Below are 25,000 nucleotides of genomic sequence, written 5' to 3' on the forward strand. Positions count from 1 at the left end.
GTACAATACTTTTGCAGAATGGGAGTTGATTTGTTCATATGTGTCACGTATATATATCATTCAGTAAGTCACTAACAGGCCGACGTTGTTGCTTGACAGCCTGAGACAAAACATGACTTTTATTTTAGTAAGACAGTTGCAAAATGATGAACCTAACTGAGTTGCTTAGTCGTCTAGCAGATGTTTTTAAAGTCACAAGCGTGGTTTGTCCATATTCATGTCCATATACGCCAAATGTCTGACGCGAATTAATTGCATTGGTTTTGTTTGTGCCTATGTTTTATAATCTTGAGCTGTATTATGTGCGTCTCAAATGCTTTAGCTTTAAGTAGAGTGTGTGTTTAAGTAGTGTGTGTGTTTAAGTAGTGTGTGTGTTTCATGTAAAACTGAATAAAATGTGTTTTACTTCTCATGAGATCGATTGAAACATCGTTCATTCGTTTGTTGTCAAATCGTGAATGGTGGAGTTGCTAAGAAACTGCACCCTAAGATCTTCAAACAGCTTGCTCCCCCAGGTCCCCAATACCAGGCTCCGCACCATGGGGGACCGCGTCTTCTGCTCGGCTGCGCCGCGCCTCTGGAACAGCCTTCCTAGCCAGCTAAGGGAACAGCCTTCCTAGCCAGCTAAGGGAACAGCCTTCCTAGCCAGCTAAGGGAACAGCCTTCCTAGCCAGCTAAGGGAACAGCCTTCCTAGCCAGCTAAGGGAACAGCCTTCCTAGCCAGCTAAGGGAACAGCCTTCCTAGCCAGCTAAGGGAACAGCCTTCCTAGCCAGCTAAGGGAACAGCCTTCCTAGCCAGCTAAGGGAACAGCCTTCCTAGCCAGCTAAGGGAACAGCCTTCCTAGCCAGCTAAGGGCAGTACAGAGCCTGGACTCTTTTAAGACAGGCCTTATAACCTTTTTATTCAAAAAGGCCTTTGACTGCTAAAACCTGTTAATTCTTGTGATTTGTTCTGCTTTTTTTTTTTTACTATGGCTGCTTTTAGAGTAAAAAAAATGGCTGCTTTTTTTTACTCTGTAGCACTCTGAGATTCTTTTAAATGAAAAGGGCAATACAAATAAAATGCATTATTATTATTATTGTTATTATTACAAAAAAACATTTATTTATCATTTGTATTTTTATTGTTATTATTATTGTTGTTATTATTGTTATTACTAATATTTGTATTATTATTTGTATTATTATTATTATTTGTATTATTTTACATTTAGGCCATTTAGTAACTCAACTCAGTAAAATATGTACTTGCCCAAATTAATATCTTATAGCAGAGCGCGTGTACATTCTCCTCTGTAATCTAACAGCATCATTTCTTCCCTCCTCGAGACCTTGTTTGTCTGAAGTTATGAGAAAAAGCCCTTGAGAGCAGTACGAACATAGATATTATAATATAATTATAATAATACTTATTAATTATTATTATTATTATTATTACTATTAATTATAATCATACATACATAAATAATAATTATATTATACATGAGTACGAAAGGGTGGGGAATTCTGGTTACTGTTCGTTAGACGAACCACGTTGATTGGACCTCTGTCCGCCCACCGCTGTGTGATTGGACCTCTGTCTCCGCCCACTGCTGTGTGATTGGCCAGCCGTCCGGTCTGCTCATGTCTCTCCATGCAGAAGTCGCATCGGATGGCTTCGCTTCAGCAACACGGGAAACGCAGTTCTTTAGTCAGGAGAATGAGCTGTAAGTCAACGGAAGTGTGTTGTATGTGAGACTACATTACCCAGAGGCACACGTTTAAAGGGGCCAACCTGTTGATCGGCTGTATCCACCTCTGGTTGTAGTTCGTTCATCTCAGCCCCGCTAAGCATGACTGATGGGACGTAAGTTAATTAACATGTAACATTGTAAGCGTGTTTAAGGTGACTAAAGGTGGTTAAGGTTCCATCTCCGTTTAGGGCAGTTCAGAGATATTGAGCGTCAAAGTTTTTACATTCCATTATGTTTTGTGAGATGGAACCTTTGTATTTTATTAATTACTAACTCAAACATGTAAACATTTTTAAAAATAACACCACACAGGCATTAATAAACACCTAATGGATCAGATTATGTAAAATGTTGTTTAATAAGCGTGTTTAAGGTGACTAAAGGTGGACGTATTTATAGCCTCCTGTTTGATTTTATTTAGTCACTTATCTACAGTACATGTGTGCGCTTGGTAATGAATTATTAATGATCTATATTTAAAAACATGATATAAAATATGATATTGCATTGGAATACAATGATGTAGCGCTGCTCCTGTGTGTGATAAGCTTTACACAAAAACGTGTGTTTTGTTTTTATCTTGTATGAATATAATTGATCTCAATGAGAGACTCACCTGGCTGGAGGAATACAGGTTAAATGAAAAACTAAAAGCACAATGGACTCACTATTGCGAACGGAAGAAGTACAATGCTGATAGGACTCAACCTTCTTTGCACTAGTTGGGTGCTGAATTACACAACCTCACGCTCGCATTGTCAATGTCACACACACACACACACACACACACTCACACACTCACACACACACACACACACACACACACACACACACACACACACACACACTGTGTCTCAGGAGGTAGAGGCTGTGTCTCAGGAGGTAGAGGCTGTGTCTCAGGAGGTAGAGGCTGTGTCTCAGGAGGTAGAGGCTGTGTCTCAGGAGGTAGAGCTGCTGTGTCTCAGGAGGTAGAGGCTGTGTCTCAGGAGGTAGAGCTGCTGTGTCTCAGGAGGTAGAGGCTGTGGCTCAGGAGGTAGAGGCTGTGTCTCAGGAGGTAGAGGCTGTGTCTCAGGAGGTAGAGGCTGTGTCTCAGGAGGTAGAGGCTGTGTCTCAGGAGGTAGAGGCTGTGTCTCAGGAGGTAGAGGCTGTGGCGCAGGAGGTAGAGGCTGTGTCTCAGGAGGTAGAGGCTGTGTCTCAGGAGGTAGAGGCTGTGTCTCAGAAGGTAGAGGCTGTGTCTCAGGAGGTAGAGGTGTCTGTGTCTCAGGAGGTAGAGGCTGTGGCGCAGGAGGTAGAGGTTGTGTCTCAGGAGGTAGAGGCTGGTAGAGGGAGAGGCTGTGTCTCAGGAGGTAGAGGTGTCTGTGTCTCAGGAGGTAGAGGCTGTGGCTCAGGAGGTAGAGGCTGTGTCTCAGGAGGTAGAGGCTGTGTCTCAGGAGGTAGAGGCTGTGTCTCAGGAGGTAGAGGCTGTGGCTCAGGAGGTAGAGGCTGGTGGAGGTAGAGGCTGTGTCTCAGGAGGTAGAGGCTGTGTCTCAGGAGGTAGAGGCTGTGTCTCAGGAGGTAGAGGTTGTGTCTCAGGAGGTAGAGGCTGGTGGAGGTAGAGGCTGTGTCTCAGGAGGTAAAGGCTATGTCTCAGGAGGTAGAGGTTGTGTCTCAGGAGGTAGAGGCTGTGTCTCAGGAGGTAGAGGTTGTGTCTCAGGAGGTAGAGGCTGTGTCTCAGGAGGTAGAGGCTGGTGGAGGTAGAGGCTGTGTCTCAGGAGGTAGAGGCTGTGTCTCAGGAGGTAGAGGCTGTGTCTTAGGAGGTAGAGGCTGTGTCTCAGGAGGTAGAGATTGTGTCTCAGGAGGTAGAGGCTGTGTCTCAGGAGGTAAAGTCTTTGTCTCTGGAGGTAGAGCCGGCGTCTAACGATCGCAAGGTCGGCAGATCGGCGGTTCGAGCCCCGGCTGGCCACATGTCGAAGTGTCCTTGGGGCAAGACACTGACACCCCAAATTGCTCCCAGTGAGCGGGCCGGCCGGCGCCTTGCATGGTAGCTTGCCGCCATTGGTGTGTGAATGTGTGTGTGAATGGGTGAATGAGAGGCCGTTGTACAGCGCTTTGGATAAAGGCATACACTGCGTTCCAAATTATTATGCAAATGATATTTTTCTCAGATTTTCCTAAATAGTCGATGCAAATGACAATCAGTATAATTTTCAAGTCATCAACCGTTAGAGTATAATTCAAATTTTATTGAACAAACCTCCCAATGATAACAGTATTTTTAAAAAAAATCAAAAACTCAAAATGCACTGTTCCAAATTATTATGCACAACAGAGTTTCAAAACATTTTATAGGTTGTAAAGAACTAAAAATGGTAATTTGATGAATTTAGGGTTAGGAGGTCATATTAGGAGGTCATATTTATTGAGCGTCAAAGTTTTTACATTCCATTATGTTTTGTGAGATGGAACCTTTGTATTTTATTAATTACTAACTCAAACATGTAAACATTTTAAAAAATAACACCACACAGGCATTAATAAACACATAATGGATCAGATTATGTAAAATGTTGTTTAATAAGCGTGTTTAAGGTGACTAAAGGTGGACGTATTTATAGCCTCCTGTTTGATTTTATTTAGTCACTTATCTACAGTACATGTGTGCGCTTGGTAATGAATTATTAATGATCTATATTTAAAAACATGATATAAAATATGATATTGCATTGGAATACAATGATGTAGCGCTGCTCCTGTGTGTGATAAGCTTTACACAAAAACGTGTGTTTTGTTTTTATCTTGTATGAATATAATTGATCTCAATGAGAGACTCACCTGGCTGGAGGAATACAGGTTAAATGAAAAACTAAAAGCACAATGGACTCACTATTGCTAACGGAAGAAGTACAATGCTGATAGGACTCAACCTTCTTTGCACTAGTAGGGTGCTGAATTACACAACCTCACGCTCGCATTGTCAATGTCACACACACACACACACACACACACACACACACACACACTGTGTCTCAGGGGGTAGAGGCTGTGTCTCAGGAGGTAGAGGCTGTGTCTCAGGAGGTAGAGGCTGGTGGAGGTAGAGGCTGTGTCTCAGGAGGTAGAGGCTGTGTCTCAGGAGGTAGAGGCTGTGTCTCAGGAGGTAGAGGCTGTGTCTCAGGAGGTAGAGGCTGTGGCTCAGGAGGTAGAGGCTGTGTCTCAGGAGGTAGAGGCTGTGTCTCAGGAGGTAGAGGCTGTGTCTCAGGAGGTAGAGGCTGTGGCTCAGGAGGTAGAGGCTGTGTCTCAGGAGGTAGAGGCTGTGTCTCAGGAGGTAGAGGCTGCTGTGTCTCAGGGGGTAGAGGTTGTGTCTCAGGAGGTAGAGGCTGGTGGAGGTAGAGGCTGTGTCTCAGGAGGTAGAGGCTGGTGGAGGTAGAGGCTGTGTCTCAGGAGGTAGAGGCTGTGTCTCAGGAGGTAGAGGCTGTGTCTCAGGAGGTAGAGGCTGGTGGAGGTAGAGGCTGTGGCGCAGGAGGTAGAGGCTGTGTCTCAGGAGGTAGAGGCTGTGTCTCAGGAGGTAGAGGCTGTGTCTCAGGAGGTAGAGGCTGTGTCTCAGGAGGTAGAGGCTGTGTCTCAGGAGGTAGAGTCTGTGTCTCTGGAGGTAGAGCCGCCGTCTTATGATCGCCAGGTTGGCAGATCGGCGGTTCCAGCCCTGGCTGGCCACATGTCGAAGTGTCCTTGGGGCAAGACACTGAACCCCAAATTGCTCCCAATGAGCGGGGCCGGCCGGCGCCTTGCATGGTAGCTTGGCCATTGCCATTGGTGTGTGAATGTGTGTGTGAACGGGTGAATGAGAGGCCGTTGTAAAGCGATTTGGATAAAGGCATAGCTATATAAGTCAGTCTGTTTACCATTTCGTGAGCTTAGAATTAGAAGGTTCTATCTCCGTTTAGGGTAGTTCAGTTTTTACATTCCATTATGTTTTGTGAGATGGAACCTTTGTATTTTATGAATTACTAACTAAAAAATGTCAACATTTTAAAAATAACACCACACAGGCATTAATAAACACCTAATGGACCAGATTATGTAAAAAACTAAATTTTAGACAAAAATGGAGATAGAACCTTATAACTCTAACGATTTACCATTTACCACAGGTGTCTTCGGAGGCGGGGGGGACCCTACAAGACAGAGCCGGTGACGGAGCTGAGTCGCTGGAGGCTGAGTAGCGTGGAGGGCAGGCAGACCTGGCGCTATATGGAGGAGCAGGAGGCAGACAGAGAGCAGACCATGCTGGAAGCTCATTCCCTGGGTCTGGATACGGTAGGATATCTTGTCCAGTGTCCATTCTTCACACACACACACACACACACACACACACCCAGGGGAGTAGAGGGGACACACACACACACACACCTTCATCGTCATCGGCGGTCACTCTGGGTAGAGTATGATTGTCCTCCTGTTGTGCGTCTGGTTGGTGGGTCTTCAGGTGGCTGTAGAGGCCGATCATTGATCCACAGATTTTATTGCAACGGGGACATTTGTGGATGGTTGTTGTCATGGTAGGGGTAGTTGAAGGGGTAATTTTTGGTGGTGGGTCTCTCTCCACCCCTGCCATTTTTGGTGGTGGAACGCCCACTACACCCCACTACACCCCACTACACCCCTGCACAGACCTCGGCTAACCCCAAAGCAGGTGTACAGGCATGGTATCACTTCCACCCTCGACCGGGCAACACTCGTTACCTATGGAAGGAATGTACCATGAGAGGAAGGGGGTTGTGGACTCATTTACCACTGGTACAGGGTTGTGGCACGAGGCGAAGCCGAGTAGGAAAACCCTGTACAGTGGTAAATGAGTCCACACCCCCCCGCCCTTGAATGGTGAATTGCTTTTCTACAACAGCCCAGTGGCGTAGCGGACGGGCCCGCAAGCGACGCACCGCGGGGGGGCCCCAGCCACTAGGGGGCCCCCTAACATTGGATCCAAATTATTTTTATTTTTTTTATAATTTAAACAAATATAAAACAAAGAAAATAAGTGGCCCTTCATTGTGTCAACCTTAATTTTAATATATAGGCTTATATTAAAAAATATATACATAGTTAGCCGTATCCAATAGCAACATGACTTTGACGTCACACGTAGGCAGCGAGACACAAGGAAAATGAGCAAGCGAAAATACAATACAAAGTACAATAAGCATTCTTTAGGTGGTGGTAGATTCTCTATTCGGACATTATAGCCGCTATATGTGGGACTGTCGGTCCGATATTGTAAAAAAATCAAATAAAAAATTATGTTTACGGAAGTACATGTCTCAAGTATTATCTCGGCGGTTAGTCGAGTGAAAGAAAAACAACATACAGATGATAATTCACACAATATAATACCACGAAAGCGTACAGCACTAAACAATAAAATGTATTTGGGCAGCATCATACTCAAACTCAGGCAGAAGGGCAGGGTCCGGCCAGGTTCACACTCAGTCACAGGCTGTCAGTGCATCATACAGGTACATACAGTAATTCAGCATGGTTAGGCTATATATAGCTGTTTCTTTTTCTATTCTACTATTCTATTCTACTTCTGCTGTCTGCGTCTCCCTGGGTATTCCTAGACCAGATGGCAAACAGTAAAGAAATGCCACAATATACCAGGACTTAAGAAACGAGATGTCCAACAAAGGATTTGACTAACCCTGGCCAATTTTACGCAACAAGTAGACTCTGATGCAGCGGAGCCAGGGTTGCCAGATGGGCTGGTTTTTGGTGGATTTAGAAGTTTTTAGATTGGTTAGGTTGGAAATTCTCAATCCCATCTGGCAACCCTTAGCGGAGAGTCTACAGCTTGTATGTTTACAGATATCGCGCTGCTGTGCACACCACACTTTGTTAAAAGAAATAAAGCTTGTACTTTTCTACTTATAATACATTCTACTGATGTAGTCTACCATTTGGTTTTAGTTATTGCTCTCACTTGTTTGTACCTTTTGCTAAGTCAAGCATTTAGAATGTAGAGTGCATATTGCGAAATTTCGCAACGTCAATAACGCATCGGCCTCTAAAAAACGCACGTTTTAAAATATTTTGTTATTATTATTATTTTATTTTTTTTACCTCCGTTGCGAAAGGGCCCCCGCCGCCACCTTGCGGGGGGGCCTCGGGATTTTGCGGTACGCCACTGCAACAGCCGCCACATAATATAACAAATAAATACACAGTTGTAACATTACCTTCATGTATTTACAATCATTAATCGTTTCAGAATACATATATCCTTCCGCCACAGAATACAGTCCCATAAACCAGATCAACCATTGCATTGTAGGTCAGCACAGGTGTTCTTAATCAGACTGATTGGGAGGCGCATTGATACTGGAGATGCGGTCTGAACTGTGGGTTGTTGAGATATTTACCACTGTTGCTAGCCAATCAGAATCCAGTATCCAAACATGCTGTTGTAGGAACAGCTTTTCTTCATTCCTACTACGGTGGCTCACATAGCAAAAAAAAAGAACCCTTCGATACATAACAATCCTAGTCAGACTGTTCCCGTCGCGTTTTTTTTTTCGTACCCGCATTCAGCGTAATGCACGCCCACCTGCCTCTGATTGGCCGGACGTACGCCCACCTTCAGCGAAGCTCCTGACTACTTTAGCCACCTGCCTCCCGGGAAAAAAGGGTTAGAGTTAAGGTTAGGGTTAAGGGATTCCGAATCTCATCGCTAACCAGCAACTGGGCCTGGTTGAGCAAACTTAATAAATGCAACACACATAACTGCACATAACTAGTTCAGTCGTGATCTAACTAAGATAACCACCGCTAAAACAAATCAAACAAATAATTCATAATTTTGCTCCGTGAACGTTTAATATGGGGTTGCCCAAATAGCTCCCGTATAAACGTCCGCCATCTTTGTTTATACATTTTTGAGACTGGGAACGTTCGGCCAATCAGAGGCAGGTGGGCGTGCACATTACGCTGAATGCGGGTACGAAAAAACTACGAAAATAAGGCTTCCCGTCGTCTGCCCCCCCCCCCCCCCACAGAGCAGCTTCCTGCCTGACTCCCCCCCCGCCCAGAGCGCCGTGGCGGCAGCCAGGAAGGGCATGGACTTCTACAGCCTCCTGCAGGCGGAGGACGGACACTGGGCCGGGGACTACGGAGGACCCCTCTTCCTGCTCCCAGGTAACCTGTCTGTCTGCTCCCAGGTAACCTGTCTGTCTGCTCCCAGGTAACCTGTCTGTCTGCTCCCAGGTAACCTGTCTTCCTGCTCCCAGGCGAGGGCAAAACATTGGTTTGGGAAGTGGAAGTGGGGGGGGGGGACACGGAAGATGTATTTTTTTACATTTGAAAGTAAAATGCATCAATTTGGTGCACTTTGAGGGCAGAATTAAGAGGCTAGATCTATGAAGAAGAACTCCACACATCACTCTGTTGACGAGCATAAACGGTTGTGCTATGAGCAGCAGGCACATCAAAAGACGAAGCTTAATAATAAACACATTTCGTAAATACAGATTTCAGAAAGCTCTGAAATCAGTTAATTTACGGACGGTCAGTTAAAAGACTTTACAAACTAGCTGTAGACATGCTGGACACCAACAGTAACATTACCTTCATTTTGGTGGCAGCCAACAATTTTACGTTATCGTGTTAAAAAGTGGGGGGGACAGAATCTAGGTTTTTGAAAAGTGGGGGGGGTTATGTCCCCCCTGTCCCTGGTGGAGTAACGCCCCTGTTCCCAGGTAGCCAGAGGCCCACAGGAGATCTGGGATCAGCCTGAAACTCCCCCAATATGAGCCTAAACCAGGGGAAACATGTAACACAGCTTTTACTTTTTATTGCTCAATTCCAGAATACTTCCTGGTACTTCACAAATGATCATGTTGAAAAGAACAGAGAACCAACCAACCAATCAAACACAAACAAACAAACTAAAAACTAAAATGACGATAGCAAATCCAAACAGTTTGGGTTGAATTGGGTACATACTGCAAATAAAACAAACAATACATTTCAGTCATAGGAAAGAATTTTAAGAAATATGGACATATCAAAATGTGATCTTCTTTCAAACAATTTCTATAGATAAGTAAGTAAGCCTTGAGAAGCGATGGTCCTCTCAAGCCTACAGTACTGTCCCTTAGGGGGCAGGAGTCTGTCTCCTGTTTGCAACTGGGCAGCTTGATGTACAAGTAAGTACACCCCCCTGGACATGACGCTGGTATGTCGCAGGGTCTTACCCCCCCCCAATCCAACCCTTAATGCTGAGTGCCAAAGCAGGGAGGCATCGGGTACCATGTTTATAGTCTTTGGTACGACTCGGCCGGGGATCGAACTCACAACCTCCCAATCTCAGGGCGGACACTCTAACCGCAAGGCCACTGAGCTGGGATCTATAGATAAAGGTGATGTAATAGAACCAAAAACAATGACATTTTAACTTTGTTATATATATATTATTTTTTTTACAAAAAATGAACAAAGATGGTAATTCCTACTAAGGAAAATGTTTGGACACCCTATGCTCTCATAGCTGGTGTTGCCGCCTTCGGCTGAAATAACCTCTAACGTTTCCTCTAACTGTCTACCACTCTCTGACATCGACTGGGAGAAAGTGTTTCCCATTCCTCCATGCAGAGTTCTCTCAGCTGTGTGGTGTTTGAAGGGTGTCTTGCATGCACAGCCCGTTTCAAATCACCCCACAGCATCTCAATAGGGTTATGATCCGGGCTTTGACTTGGCCATTCCAGAACTCTCCATTTCTTTCTTCTGAGCCGTTCCTTGGTGGATTTACTGGAATGTTTTGGGTTATTGTCATGTTGCATTGGCCCACATCTGCTTCAGCTTACAGTTTTGGACGGATGATCTCACATTTTCCTCAAGCGCCCTCTGATGCAATAAAGAGTTCATAGTGCTTCTCTGAGGGTGAGCTGGCCAGGCCCTGCTGCAGAGAGACAGCCCCAGACCAGGACATGTCCACCCCCACGCTTCACAAATGATATGATATGTGATGTGATTATGTGCTCAAATGTTGTCTTTGGTTTGCGCCAAACATGTCTTATGTTATATACTGTATATGTTACGGTACATGTGGGAATACGGTACATGTGGGAATACGGTACATGTGGGAAAACTAGGGTTGGGGTTAGGTGCTAGGGTGCTACAGTTAGGATTAGGATTAGGATTAGGGGTAGGGTTAGGATTAGGGTTAAGGTTAGGGTTAGGGTTAAGTTCAGGGTTAGGGTTAGACATGCCAGCATGTACCAAGTCACCCTAGCACCTAACCCTAACCCTAGCTTTCCCACATGTACCGTATTCCCACATGTTATATATAAACATGTCTTATGTTATATGCCCAAATAATTCAACTTGGTTCAATGGTTTCATCGGTTCAAAGAACACTGTTCCAGAAGTCCTGGTGTTTGTCGAGGTGTTCTCTGTCAAACTTTAGTCTTGCTCTGATGTTTTTTTTTACCTTCTGTGTCCTCTCTGTCTGTGTCCTCTCTGTCTGTGTCCTCTCTGTCTGTCCTCTCTGTCTGTCCTCTCTGTCTGTGTCCTCTCTGTCTGTGTCCTCTCTGTCTGTGTCCTCCTCTCTGTCTGTGTCCTCTCTGTCTGTCTGTCCTCTCTGTCTGTCTGTCCTCTCTGTCTGTGTCCTCTCTGTCTGTCTGTCCTCTCTGTCTGTCTGTCTGTGTCCTCTCTGTCTGTGTCCTCTCTGTCTGTCCTCTCTGTCTGTGTCCTCTCTGTCTGTCCTCTCTGTCTGTCCTCTCTGTCTGTGTCCTCTCTGTCTGTCCTCTCTGTCTGTGTCCTCTCTGTCTGTCCTCTCTGTCTGTGTCCTCTCTGTCTGTCCTCTCTGTCTGTCTGTCTGTGTCCTATCTGTCTGTCTGTCTGTTTGTGTCCTCTCTGTCTGTCTGTCCTCTCTGTCTGTCTGTCCTCTCTGTCTGTCTGTCCTCTCTGTCTGTGTCCTCTCTGTCTGTCTGTCCTCTCTGTCTGTCTGTCTGTCCTCTCTGTCTGTGTCCTCTCTGTCTGTCTGTCTGTCCTCTCTGTCTGTCTGTCTGTCCTCTCTGTCTGTGTCCTCTCTGTCTGTCTGTCTGTCCTCTCTGTCTGTCTGTCCTCTCTGTCTGTCTGTCCTCTCTGTCTGTGTCCTCTCTGTCTGTCTGTCCTCTCTGTCTGTGTCCTCTCTGTCTGTCCTCTCTGTCTGTCCTCTCTGTCTGTGTCCTATCTATCTGTCTGTCTGTCTGTCCTCTCTGTCTGTCTGTCTGTGTCCTCTCTGTCTGTCCTATCTGTCTGTGTCCTCTCTGTCTGTCTGTCTGTCCTCTCTGTCTGTCTGTCCTCTCTGTCTGTCTGTCCTCTCTGTCTGTGTCCTCTCTGTCTGTCCTCTCTGTCTGTCTGTCTGTGTCCTCTCTGTCTGTCTGTCTGTTTGTGTCCTCTCTGTCTGTCTGTCCTCTCTGTCTGTCTGTCCTCTCTGTCTGTGTCCTCTCTGTCTGTGTCCTCTCTGTCTGTCTGTCTGTCCTCTCTGTCTGTCTGTCCTCTCTGTCTGTCTGTCTGTCCTCTCTGTCTGTCTGTCCTCTCTGTCTGTGTCCTCTCTGTCTGTCCTCTCTGTCTGTGTCCTCTCTGTCTGTCCTCTCTGTCTGTCCTCTCTGTCTGTGTCCTCTCTGTCTGTCCTCTCTGTCTGTCTGTCCTCTCTGTCTGTCTGTCCTCTCTGTCTGTGTCCTCTCTGTCTGTCTGTCCTCTCTGTCTGTCTGTGTCCTCTCTGTCTGTGTCCTCTCTGTCTGTCTGTCCTCTCTGTCTGTCTGTGTCCTCTCTGTCTGTCCTCTCTGTCTGTCCTCTCTGTCTGTGTCCTCTCTGTCTGTCCTCTCTGTCTGTCTGTCCTCTCTGTCTGTCTGTCCTCTCTGTCTGTGTCCTCTCTGTCTGTCTGTCCTCTCTGTCTGTCTGTGTCCTCTCTGTCTGTCTGTCCTCTCTGTCTGTCTGTGTCCTCTCTGTCTGTCCTCTCTGTCTGTGTCCTCTCTGTCTGTCTGTCCTCTCTGTCTGTGTCCTCTCTGTCTGTCTGTGTCCTCTCTGTCTGTGTCCTCTCTGTCTGTCTGTCTGTCCTCTCTGTCTGTCTGTCCTCTCTGTCTGTCCTCTCTGTCTGTCTGTCCTCTCTGTCTGTGTCCTCTCTGTCTGTGTCCTCTCTGTCTGTGTCCTCTCTGTCTGTCTGTCTGTCCTCTCTGTCTGTGTCCTCTCTGTCTGTCTGTCCTCTCTGTCTGTGTCCTCTCTGTCTGTGTCCTGCCCCGCAGGTCTCCTGATCACGTGTCACGTGGCTCAGATCCCTCTGCCGGAGGCGTGGAGGCAGGAGATGGTGAGGTACCTGCGCTCTGTGCAGCTGGCTGACGGAGGCTGGGGCCTGTAAGTGGACTAGTCGTGACGTTAGAATTACCCCCCCCCAAAAAAATGCCCAGAAATGCCAACCCCCCCCCCCCAAAAAAAAGCCAAAATAAAATGCCAAAAAAATGCTACATGTAAATGGGTGTATTGGCAATGTGAATCTAAGAAGAGGCATTTTGTATTGTTGTTCTGGTCAGGCATATCGAGGACAAGTCCACAGTCTTTGGGACCGCCCTGAGCTACGTGACCCTGAGGATTCTGGGAGTGGGGCCAGACGACCCGGATATGGTTCGGGCCAGGAACGACCTGCACAGCAAAGGTCATCACGCTTTACAATCCTGCTTGTGATTTCTGTCATTGTTACTTATTATTTAATATTATGGTAAATTGATGAACTTCAGTTGAATAATTCTCTCCTCAATGGACCTATCGCTAAGCCACGCCCCCTTTGAAAACTCGGACAAACAAACAACGCTTCGCTGACTGTGACTGACTGACCGACCGTGACTGAATGACATTCAATGACTTACAATGGCGGGAGTTCAAATTTCTGATTTAACACAGCAAGTAATAGACATGTTACTACCATATTTCGTCTAGAAGCTTTTCACCATCAGATATTAGCGAGTTGTTTGTCCGAGTTTTCTGCCTGTAGTGACTTTTACTGTGATATGATTGGACAATTTCTATTTTGGGGTGTGGCTCAGCGATAGGTCCATTAAATACTGATTGTTCAGCCCAAAGTCTAACGCTGACACGTCTGTTCAACAGGAGGCGCTGTGGGGATCCCTTCCTGGGGTAAATTCTGGTTGGCCATCCTAAACGTTTACAGCTGGGAAGGAATGAACACCCTCCTCCCAGAGATGTGGTACGCTCCAGGACGTCCTGAAGGATGTGCTTTTAGGGGGAACGTCTTTCGTTTGGTGCCTAGAGTCTGTCATGTGATCTAATCTGGTCAGGTGTTGTAGGATTTGACAGATGCATGTAAATATGTAACCTTTATTTAACCAGGAGCTCCCTTGAGATTAAAATCTGTTTTTGGCCAAGGAAGCGCACCAGTATAGATACAAAGAAGAAGTCGTGACGTTAGAATTATAAGGTTCTATCTCCATTTTTGTCAAAATTTTGTTTTTTACATAATCTGATCCATTAGGTGTTTATTAATGCCTGTGTGGTGTTATTTTTAAAACTTAGAAATGTTTTAGTTAGTAATTAATAAAATACAAAGGTTCCATCTCACAGAACATAATGGAATGTAAAAACGTTGACGCTCAATATCTCTGAACTGCCCTAGACGGAGATAGAACCTTATCATTCTAAACTACCCTAGACGGAGATAGAACCTTATCATTCTAAACTACCCTAGACGGAGATAGAACCGTATACTTCTAAGCTCACAAAGTGACAAAATTGGTGAATAAAAACCTAATAAATAACAGACAAGCAGAAAAAAATAAAATTTAACAGTAGCAACATTGCACATTTCCGTCACACGATAGATTTAGTTCTCACTCTCAACAACAAAAGCACTGCTGCGTCTGGTCAGTAAGGATGTGGTGGTGTCTCGTCTCTCTCTGTACCCCTGACAGGCTGTTCCCGGCCTGGATGCCCGCCCACCCCTCCACCCTCTGGTGCCACTGCCGCCAGGTCTACCTGCCCATGAGCTACTGCTACGCCGTGCGCCTCACCGCCCCAGAGGACCCCCTGGTGCTCAGCCTCAGACAGGTGCAGTGGCCAGTTTGTTCCACCAGGGGGCGCAACAACAACACCGCTCAATCCATTATGACACTCGTGGACTAGAAGCCGCACACACTCTAGTTCCCAGATGCAAAAGGGTCGATTTTATTTGACGACGTAGTGCGTGACAGCCATTAAATAGACAGGTAGGCTAGGTTGAACAGGTCACACCTGTGAGGACACACCTACGTGAGATTACAATTACGTCATGAACACATGAGAAGACAATCAAAACAATCGGTGTTATATATAAGCATATACGCGGTGTTACATATAAGCTGCTGTACAGTACACTGGCTCAAAAGTTCTGTGTACATGAACAGACCCATCAGTGAGGGCTGGATGTAGATAACATGTAGCTGTCAGCAGAGCGCCGAGTCCTGAAAGAAGAAAGAAAAGAAAAGGGTCATACCATAACTAGAGACACGGGGGTTAGGGTTAGCCCTGGGTCATACCATAACTAGAGACACGGGGGTTAGGGTTAGCCCTGGGTCATACCATAACTAGAGACACGGGGGTTAGGGTTAGCCCTGGGTCATACCATAACTAGAGACATGGGGGTTAGGGTTAGCCCTGGGTCATACCATAACTAGAGACACGGGGGTTAGGGTTAGCCCTGGGTCATACCATAACTAGAGACACGGGGGTTAGGGTTAGCCCTGGGTCATACCATAACTAGAGACACGGGGGTTAGGGTTAGCCCTGGGTGTTCACACGGCTGTTCAAAGCCACTCACAGACCTCCACTCTAAATCAGTATTGACGGTACCGAAGGTAGAAGAATGGCCAGATAGTCAGACAGCATGTTAGGGTGTGCGTGGTGTCAGGACAGCAGCTGACCCGTCAGGTTGGTGTGTCTCCGCTCTGCAGGAGCTGTATGTGCAGGACTACGCCACCATCGACTGGCCGGCCCAGAGGAACAACGTGGCCGCGTGTGACATGTACACGCCTCACAGCACCCTGCTCACCCTGGCTTACAGTAAGATAACACACCTTCACAGCACAAGGCACAGAACAACACCTCACAGAGGCACCTGATATTGCAATGACCCCTCTACCCCCTTTTTTGACATTCATTTTGTATTGTTAAGCGTCTTTGGGTCTTAGAAAGGTGTTATATACTTGTATTGTATTAATTCTTGTTGTTATTATTGTACTTGTATTATTATTAGGCCGGCTGTGTCTCAGGAGGGAGAGTCGGCGTCTAATGATCGCAAGGTCGGCAGATCGGCGGTTCGAGCCCCGGCTGGCCACATGTCGAAGTGTCCTTGGGCAAGACACTGAACCCCAAATTGCTCCCAGTGAGCGGGCCGGCGCCTTGCATGGCAGCTTTCCGCCATGTGTGTGTGAATGGGTGAATGAGAGGCCGTTGTAAAGCGCTTTAGATATGCATGTAAACAGTCATTGCTTCCTCCTCCCTTCGTTTCCTCCTCCTTCTGTTGATGTAAACGGTTAACAGACTGACTTATATAGCTGCCTTTATCCAAAGCGCTTTACAACAGCCTCTCATTCACCCATTCACACACATTCACACAGCAATGGCGGCAAGCTGCCATGCAAGGCGCCGGCCCACTCACTGGGAGCAATTTTGGGGTTCAGTGTCTTGCCCATGTGACATGTGGCCAGCCGGGGCTCGAACTGCCGACCTTGCGATCATTAGACGGCGGCTCCTCTACCTCCTGCGCCACAGCCGTCACAGACGTCTCTGTGGTTCCTCAGCGGTCATGAACGTGTACGAAGCCCACCACGTGGCTGCTCTGCGGGGCAGGGCGGTCAGGGAGCTGTACGACCACATCCAGGCTGACGACCGCTTCACCAAGTGTATCAGCATCGGCCCGGTGAGGAGGAAGCACGTCTGGACCATGTTACATGGTACTAGTGGTGGTCTAGTGGATAGTGAGTTGGACTTGTGATCGGAAGGTTGTGAGTTCAAATCCCGCCTGAAACCACACCACTACTAGTGTGCCCTTGAGTAAGGCACTTAGCCCTCAGTTACTCCATCCACCCATCCATCCATCCATCCATCCATCCATCCAACCCTCTATGCTTTAAAAATCCTGAGGATACCAGAATTCTAGAGTCATCGAAGAGTATGGATCCATTCTCTTCGATGACTCTAGAATTCTGGTATCCTCAGGGTTCTGACTTTATGGCCACAGACATTTTACATTTACACCATACATACTGTATGTACATACATACCTACCTACCTACCTACACATACATGCATACATACATACATGTTGTGTTATGTGTCAATCCATTTTAAATTGAGTCTATAACACAACAAAATGTGGAAATAGTGAAGGGGTCTGAATACTTTCCGAATGCACTGTAGTCCAGAGGCCTTGTTCCAGTGTAGTTTGTTCCAGTGAATCAGAATCAGAATCAGAATCAGAAGACTTTATTGCCATGACATGTAAACATGTTAGGAATTTGGTTTGGGACATTGGAGCACGGGTTTACAGCAGGACAGGTGCAAGACAGGACAAGACAGTGCAAACCAACATCATAGTGCAAGAGTCATAATTAATATAAATATAAAGTGCAGAGATCAAGTGTTCAAGTGTTCATATCCAGACAGTCCAAAGCTCTCTGGGTGGGGGTGGAGGGAGGGTAGATAGATAGGGGTCAGGTCAGGGGGGGGGGGGGGGGGGGCCCAGCGGCATTTAGGAGCCGGATGGCTGTGGGGAAAAAGCTGTGTGCATGTCGGGCCTTCACAGTTTTTAGGGACCGCACCCTCCTGCCTGAGGGGAGCGGAGCGAAGAGACCGTGTCCTGGGTGTGCGGGGTCAGCCATGATCTTCCTGGCCCTCCCCAAAGCCCTACTTTTAAACAGGGCCTCAAGGGGGGGCAAAGGGCAGCCAATCACCCTCTCCGCCGAGCGTATCACCCGGTGCAGCTTGGCCTTGTCCTTGGCCGCTGCAGCGGGGAACCAGATGATGATGGCGGAGGTGACGATGGACTCAATGATGGCCGTGTAGAAGTTCACCAGCGTGGTCTTTGGTAGGTGGAATTTTCTGAGCTGCCTCAGGAAAAACAGTCTCTTCTGGGCCTTTTTTGTGAGGGCGTCGATGTTGGGCCCCCACTTCAAGTCCCGAGAGACTGTCACCCCAAGGAAGCGGCATGACTCCACTGTGGTGACTGGTGTGCCTCCCAGTATGATTGGAGAGGGAGGGGGTGGGTTCCTCCTGAAGTCCACTATCAGCTCCACTGTCTTAAGAGCATTCAGCTCTAGGTTGTTCCGGGTGCACCAGGAGACCACCAAGTCGATCTCGCTCCTGTAAGCAGATTCATCCCCCCTGGAGATGAGCCCTACCAGGGTGGTATCGTCCGCGAACTTGAGGAGCTTGACCGACTGGTGGCTGGAGGTACAGCAGTTGGTGTAGAGGGAAAACAGGAGGGGAGACAGGACGCAGCCCTGCGGGGAACCGGTGCTGATGGTCCTCAGCTCAGAGATGGACTTCCCGAGCTTCACAGTGTAGTTTGTTCCAGGGTAGTTTGTTCCAGGGTAGTTTGTTCCAGGGTAGTTTGTTCCAGGGTAGTTTGTTCCAGGGTAGTTTGTTCCAGGGTAGTTTGTTCCAGGGTAATCTGGAGTGAATGTGAAGTGATGTTTCCCACCGTCTCTCCTCAGATCTCTAAGACCATTAACATGTTGGTGCGTTGGCACGTAGACGGCCCCGCCTCCCCCGCCTTCCAGGAGCACGTGTCCAGGATCCCAGACTACCTCTGGTCAGTTACCCTAACCCCCCTAACTACCTCTGGTCAGTTACCCTCCTAACCCCCCTAACCCCCTCTGGTCAGTTACCCCCCTAACCCCCCTAACTACCTCTGGTCAGTTACCCCCCTAACCCCCTCTGGTCAGTTACCCCCCTAACCCCCCTAACTACCTCTGGTCAGTTACCCTCCTAACCCCCCTAACTACCTCTGGTCAGTTACCCCCCTAACCCCCCTAACTACCTCTGGTCAGTTACCCCCCCTTCTTCCTTGAAACAAGGCGCTTGTCCTAAGTTAGGATTATGGTTTAACACTCCTAAGTTAGGGTTATGGTTTAACACTCCTAAGTTAGGGTTAGGGTTTAACACTCCTAAGTTAGGGTTAGGGTTTAACACTCCTAAGTTAGGGTTAGGGTTTAACACTCCTAAGTTAGGGTTAGGGTTTAACACTCCTAAGTTAGGGTTAGGGTTTAACCATCCTAAGTTAGGGTTAGGGTTTACTTGGCTTTCTAGTTCCTTTGGTAAACGGTTGATCGGAGGCCTTGCTGTGTGTGTCGACTAACAACGCTCTTTCCTCTCTCCTCTCTAGGCTGGGTCTGGACGGTATGAAGATGCAGGTAAGCTGGGTGTTTGTCACCGATGATGGACTGATCCATTCATGTACCAGATGACTCTTAACACTAGAACAGCCGTGCCTTTTTTACAGACTAAAAGAGCCGCCTCTTTACAATGCTCAAGCTGCTATTTACACACAACGACCACTAGTTGGCACGCCTTGTAAATTAGCCTGCTTCCTACACAGAAAAACTGCAAAATAGCTTCATACTAGCTGATCCTGATGTGATGTTGAAAATGTAAGGATACTGGGTGGTAGAACGCAACATATCTAGGACAAGTCATGAAAGGAGGGTCCTGAAATTTGATCGAGTGCAAAGATATAACATGTTTCTTTACTCACAGGGGTAAAAAAATGATGACCCCTCATGGCTGTTGTAGTGTTAAATATATGCTAATAAAACACACCTGTCGTCATTCTGGTGCAGTTCTCACGTTCTGCGTTCTGCTCCCTCTCAGGGCACCAATGGATCACAGCTGTGGGACACGGCCTTCGCTGTACAGGCCTTCCTAGAGGTGACGTACTCATATCTCCATCTCTCTCTCTCTTCCTCTCTCTCTCTCTCTCTCCCTCTCCCTCTCCCTCTCTCTCCCTCTCTCTCTCTCTCTCTCTCTCCCTCTCTGTCTCTCTCTCTCTCTCCCTCTCTCTCTCTCCCTCTCCCTCTCTCTCCCTCTCTCTCTCTCTCTCTCTCCCTCTCTCTCTCTCTCTCTCTCTTTCTCTCCCTCTCCCTCTCTGTCTCACTCTCTCTCCCTCTCCCTCTTTGTCTCTCTCCCTCTCCCTCTCTCCCTCTCTCTCTCTCTCTCTCTCTCTCTCTCTCTCTCTCTCTCTCTCTCTCTCTCTCTCTCTCCCCCAAGTTCATCTCAAATGGATCCCCACAAAGGCTATCAGTACCATAGACTCTTCATCAATGTAATATCGATTATTGGTGACATGCAGTAGTTCATCAATGTTTTAATATTCATCAATATTATGTAAATAGCTTAGAATGTGTTTAGAGGCTGATATGTTTACATTCCTATTGTTTTTAACGTGTTGTATGTGTTTTTAACGTGTTGTATGTGTTTTTCTATCGGGGGGGGGGGTCCTTCAGGCAAAGGCACAGGACAGCCCCAGGTTAGCAGAGTGCCTCCGACACGCCCACCGCTTCCTCAGCCTAACACAGGTGAGATGTTCTCAGCCTAACACAGGTGAGATGTTCTCAGTCTAACACAGGTGAGATGGTCTCAGTCTAACACAGGTGAGATGGTCTCAGTCTAACACAGGTGAGATGTTCTCAGTCTAACACAGGTGAGATGTTCTCAGTCTAACACAGGTGAGATGGTCTGAGGCTCTTCAAGTTCAAGATGCCATTGGCCTAATTCCAAACCGATCGCGTCGTTGTTCCTGAGACGTTAGTCTCAGATCTGGGGCCAGTTCCCCCAGAGCGAGATAGTTTACCTGCTTAGCTTCTCCCACAAAGCCACGAGGGAGAAACAGCTGTCAGATCAGTGTGTGTGGTTATTAGTTAACACGACTTCAAAGCTACAGAGAGGTCAGGGAACGTTCCCCTGCTCTGTGTGTGTGTCTACCACGTGTTCCTGGAGGAATTCCTCATCAAGTTGTTGTTGTTTTATTCCACCAGATACCTGAGAACCCTCCGGACTACCAGAAGTACTACAGGCAGATGAACAAGGTGAGTGTGTGTGTGTGTGTGTGTGTGTGTGTGTGTGTGTGTGTGTATAGGTGAGCCTCTGCTGGGAGGCACAGGACGTCTCAGGGGTTTGATCTCACACAGATTTAATGTTCCTCTTCTTTTTTTTTTATGTGTGTGTGTGTCTGTATATATGTGTGTCTGTGTGTCTGTGTGTCTGTGTCTGTGTGTGCGTGTGTGTGTGTGTGTGTGTGCGTGTGCGTGTGTGTGCGTGTATCAGGGAGGGTTCCCCTTCAGTACTCGTGACTGTGGCTGGATCGTGGCTGACTGCACGGCGGAGGGGCTGAAGGCGGTGATGCTGCTGCAGGAGCGCCTCCCCCTCCTCACCCCCCACATCCCCCCCCACCGCCTCTACGATGCTGTCAACGTGGTGAGGAGCAGGACCACTGCACTTCATTCTTTCACAAGCGGCCATCCCTGTGTTCCATCCCTGTGTTCTATTCCTGTGTTCCATCCCTGTGTTCCATCCCTGTGTTTTAGCCCTTCATGTGACTCAGGAGGTAGAGGCTGCGTCTCAGGAGGTAGAGGCTGTGTCTCAGGAGGTAGAGGCTGTGTCTCAGGAGGTAGAGGCTGTGTCTCAGGAGGTAGAGGCTGTGTCTCAGGCGGTAGAGGCTGTGTCTCAGGAGGTAGAGGCTGTGTCTCAGGAGGTAGAGGCTGTGTCTCAGGAGGTAGAGGCTGTGTCTCAGGAGGTAGAGCCGCCGTCTAATGATCGCAAGGTTGGCAGATCGTCGGTTCGAGCCCCACATTGAAGTGTCCTTGGGCAAGACACTGAACCCCAAATTGCTCCCAGTGAGCGGGCCGGCACCTTGCATGGTAGCTTGGCCGCCATTGGTGTGTGAATGTGTGTGTGAACGGGTGAATGAGAGGCTGTTGTAAAGCGCTTTGGAATAAGGCGCTATATAAGTCAGTCTGTTTACCTTTTACCACTGCAGTTCATTCTTACTATATTATTTTGCCAATAAGGAAAAGGCATGCTCACCTCTCAAGACCAGTCTAGTGCTGGCTTTATTTGAGCGGCTGTATTGTTTATGTAGAGGTTATTTAACCTCTGAGTCGTACGAAGGATACATGAATGTTCAGTGGACCTCTGTGTGTTCAGACCTCTGTGTGTTCAGACCTCTGTGTGTTCAGACCTCTGTGTGTTCAGACCGTGTTTCTGTTTCAGCTGCTGAACATGAAGAACTCTGACGGCGGCTTCGCCACGTATGAGACCAGGCGAGGCGGGAAACTGCTGGAGATGCTCAACCCCTCAGAGGTGTTTGGTGAGTCTCTCTCTCCCTCCCTCTCCCTCCCTCTCCCTGCTCATTATGACTGGTACCATATATATATATATATATATATATATGTTACGGTACATGTGGGAACACGGTACATGTGGGAAAACTAGGGTTAGGGTTAGGTGCTAGGGTGCTACGGTTAAGGTTAGGGGTAGGGTTAGGGATAGGGATAGGATTAGGGTTAGACATGCCAGCATGTACCAAATCGACGTAGCACCTAACCCTAACCCTAGTTTTCCCACATGTACCGTATTCCCACATGTACCGTAACATATATATATATATATACTCAACCCCTCAGAGGTGTTTGGTGAGTCCTCTCTCTCCCTGCTCATTATGACTGGTACCATATATATATATATATAATACTGTAATATATACAGTACTACAGACCGAGCTCCGGACCTGGGGTGATGGGGCCCTTTCAGCCGCAGCCCCGTCCCTCTGGAACGCCCTCCCCAACCACATCAGACAGGCCAACACCCTGCCAACATTTAAACAGGCCCTCAAAACCCACCTCTTCAAGCTCCCCTTCACCAGTTAACCCTCTCCCCCTTCCCATCACCAGTTAACCCTCTCCCCCTCCCCTTCACCAGTTAACCCTCTCCCCCTCCCCTTCACCAGTTAACCCTCTCCCCCTCCCCTTCACCAGTTAACCCTCTCCCCATCCCCTTCACCAGTTAACCCTCTCCCCCTCCCCTTCACCAGTTAACCCTCTCCCCCTCCCCTTCACCAGTTAACCCTCTCCCCCTCCCCTTCACCAGTTAACCCTCTCCCCCTCCCCTTCACCAGTTAACCCTCTCCCCCTCCCCTTCACCAGTTAACCCTCTCCCCCTCCCCTTCACCAGTTAACCCTCTCCCCCTCCCCTTCACCAGTTAACCCTCTCCCCCTCCTCCCCTTCACCAGTTAACCCTCTCCCCCTCGCCTTCACCAGTTAACCCTCTCCCCCTCGCCTTCACCAGTTAACCCTCTCCCCCTCCCCTTCACCAGTTAACCCTCTCCCCCTCCCCTTCACCAGTTAACCCTCTCCCCCTCCCCTTCACCAGTTAACCCTCTCCCCCTCCCCTTCACCAGTTAACCCTCTCCCCCTCCCCTTCACCAGTTAACCCTCTCCCCCTCCCCTTCACCAGTTAACCCTCTCCCCCTCCCCTTCCCATGTGTCCCCAGCACTACCTTAATTAGACCCCCTATATACTTTCTTCTATTTACCTTTTGTTTCTTTTTATTATTACTACTCGACCATTTCAGTTTGTAAAGCGTCTTTGGGTGTCTAGAAAAGCGCTATATAAGTCTAATGTATTATTATTATTATTATTATTATTTACTGGCTAGTGAAGCCCGTAAAAATGCAAATTAGCTCACTGTACCTACACAATCAAATTGATTTGAATATAACAACCAAAAGTAAGCCCTAGGCACGCACCTGCCCTAAACTAAGTACCTGCCCTAGGCTAAGTACCTGCCCTAGGCTAAGCACCTGCACTGCTGTAGAACAGGGGCTAATGTATGCATGCTTCTCTCTCTCTCTCGCTCTAGTCTTTTTCTTTAGTTCTCACACACACACACACAAACTCTCGTGTCCCTCTCTTTCTCTCTCTCTCCCTCTCCTTTCTCTCCCCCCCCCTCCCTTCTCTCTCTCAGGTGACATCATGATAGACTACACCTATGTGGAGTGCACCTCAGCGGTCATGCAGTCCCTCAGTCACTTCCAGCAGGTGTACCCCGAACACCGGCCTGACGAGATCAGGTGACCAACCAGACCACCAGGCCCTTCCAAGGCCCGACACTAGACTAGATTAGACTAGACTATATTATATTATATTAGACTAGACTAGATTAGATTAGGTTAGATTAGACTAGATTACATTACATTACTTTACATTCAATTTAATTGTCATCACAGAGTACAAGTACTATATAATTTAGATGCAGTTTAGCATCTAACCAAAGGTGCAAATACTGACATAAGAACACAACATAAATACAACAGGAATGGTAGTGATGGGTGACTATGCTACCGTATATATAGTATGTGCAGAGGTAGTGTTGTAAACATCAGTTTAGTTTAGAGGTATATATACAGTTATATATAATATATATGGGGAAAGAAAACAATTGGAAATGATATGATTGTAGTTGTAATTAACTGGTTTCCCTCAGGTCCACTCTCAGGGAAGGACTGGAGTACTGCAGGAGGGTGCAGAAGCCTGATGGCTCATGGGAAGGGTAAGCCTCCATTATAGCTCATACCGAGGCTCTGTCTCTCCCTGCTCTCCAAACTCTGAAATCTGAAAATAGGAGGTCTAGTCTCAGGAGGTAGAGGCTGTGTCTCAGGAGGTAGAGGCTGTGTCTCAGGAGGTAGAGGCTGTGTCTCAGGAGGTAGAGGCTGTGTCTCAGGAGGTAGAGGCTGTGTCTCAGGAGGTAGAGGCTGTGTCTCAGGAGGTAGAGGCTGTGTCTCAGGCGGTAGAGGCTGTGTCTCAGGAGGTAGAGGCTGTGTCTCAGGAGGTAGAGGCTGTGTCTCAGGAGGTAGAGGCTGTGTCTCAGGAGGTAGAGGCTGCGTCTCAGGAGGTAGAGGCTGTGTCTCAGGAGGTAGAGGCTGGTGGAGGTAGAGGCTGTGTCTCAGGAGGTAGAGGCTGTGGCGCAGGAGGTAGAGGCTGTGTCTCAGGAGGTTGAGGCTGTGTCTCAGGAGGTAGAGGCTGTGTCTCAGGAGGTAGAGGCTGTGTCTCAGGAGGTTGAGGCTGTGTCTCAGGAGGTAGAGGCTGTGTCTCAGGGGGTAGAGGCTGTGTCTCAGGAGGTAGAGGCTGTGTCTCAGGAGGTAGAGGCTGTGTCTCAGGAGGTAGAGGCTGTGTCTCAGGAGGTAGAGGCTGTGTCTCAGGAGGTAGAGGCTGTGTC

General features: G+C 47.7%; 2 protein-coding genes across 3 annotated transcripts in view; both read left to right on the forward strand.

The window, feature by feature from the left end:
• mcm3ap (minichromosome maintenance complex component 3 associated protein) overlaps window positions 1-2 on the forward strand; it is a 34,565-nt gene extending 34,563 nt beyond the window's left edge. Inside the window, exon 28 of the mRNA XM_080526277.1 lies at window positions 1-2. This exon is cut by the window's left edge and continues 310 nt beyond it. The gene's annotated coding sequence lies outside the window, so the exon portion shown is untranslated.
• A 1,813-nt stretch (window positions 3-1,815) lies between these two features.
• lss (lanosterol synthase (2,3-oxidosqualene-lanosterol cyclase)) overlaps window positions 1,816-25,000 on the forward strand; it is a 28,469-nt gene continuing 5,284 nt past the window's right edge. For both annotated transcript variants that reach the window (XM_080526631.1, XM_080526632.1), the window contains exons 1-18: window positions 1,816-1,846; window positions 5,858-6,023; window positions 8,756-8,894; window positions 12,986-13,094; window positions 13,271-13,392; window positions 13,845-13,941; window positions 14,663-14,798; window positions 15,680-15,788; window positions 16,529-16,647; window positions 18,443-18,540; window positions 19,114-19,141; window positions 19,599-19,655; window positions 20,231-20,302; window positions 20,762-20,812; window positions 21,051-21,200; window positions 21,996-22,092; window positions 23,750-23,855; window positions 24,269-24,334. In XM_080526631.1, coding sequence (XP_080382757.1) covers window positions 1,833-1,846; window positions 5,858-6,023; window positions 8,756-8,894; window positions 12,986-13,094; window positions 13,271-13,392; window positions 13,845-13,941; window positions 14,663-14,798; window positions 15,680-15,788; window positions 16,529-16,647; window positions 18,443-18,540; window positions 19,114-19,141; window positions 19,599-19,655; window positions 20,231-20,302; window positions 20,762-20,812; window positions 21,051-21,200; window positions 21,996-22,092; window positions 23,750-23,855; window positions 24,269-24,334 — 1,736 coding nt within the window. In that variant the 5' untranslated portion in view covers window positions 1,816-1,832. The remainder of the gene's footprint in view (window positions 1,847-5,857; window positions 6,024-8,755; window positions 8,895-12,985; window positions 13,095-13,270; window positions 13,393-13,844; window positions 13,942-14,662; window positions 14,799-15,679; window positions 15,789-16,528; window positions 16,648-18,442; window positions 18,541-19,113; window positions 19,142-19,598; window positions 19,656-20,230; window positions 20,303-20,761; window positions 20,813-21,050; window positions 21,201-21,995; window positions 22,093-23,749; window positions 23,856-24,268; window positions 24,335-25,000) is intronic.

This window comes from Nansenia antarctica (assembly GCF_963989245.1).
Source record: "Nansenia antarctica genome assembly, chromosome: 3".
NCBI lineage: Eukaryota > Metazoa > Chordata > Actinopteri > Argentiniformes > Microstomatidae > Nansenia > Nansenia antarctica.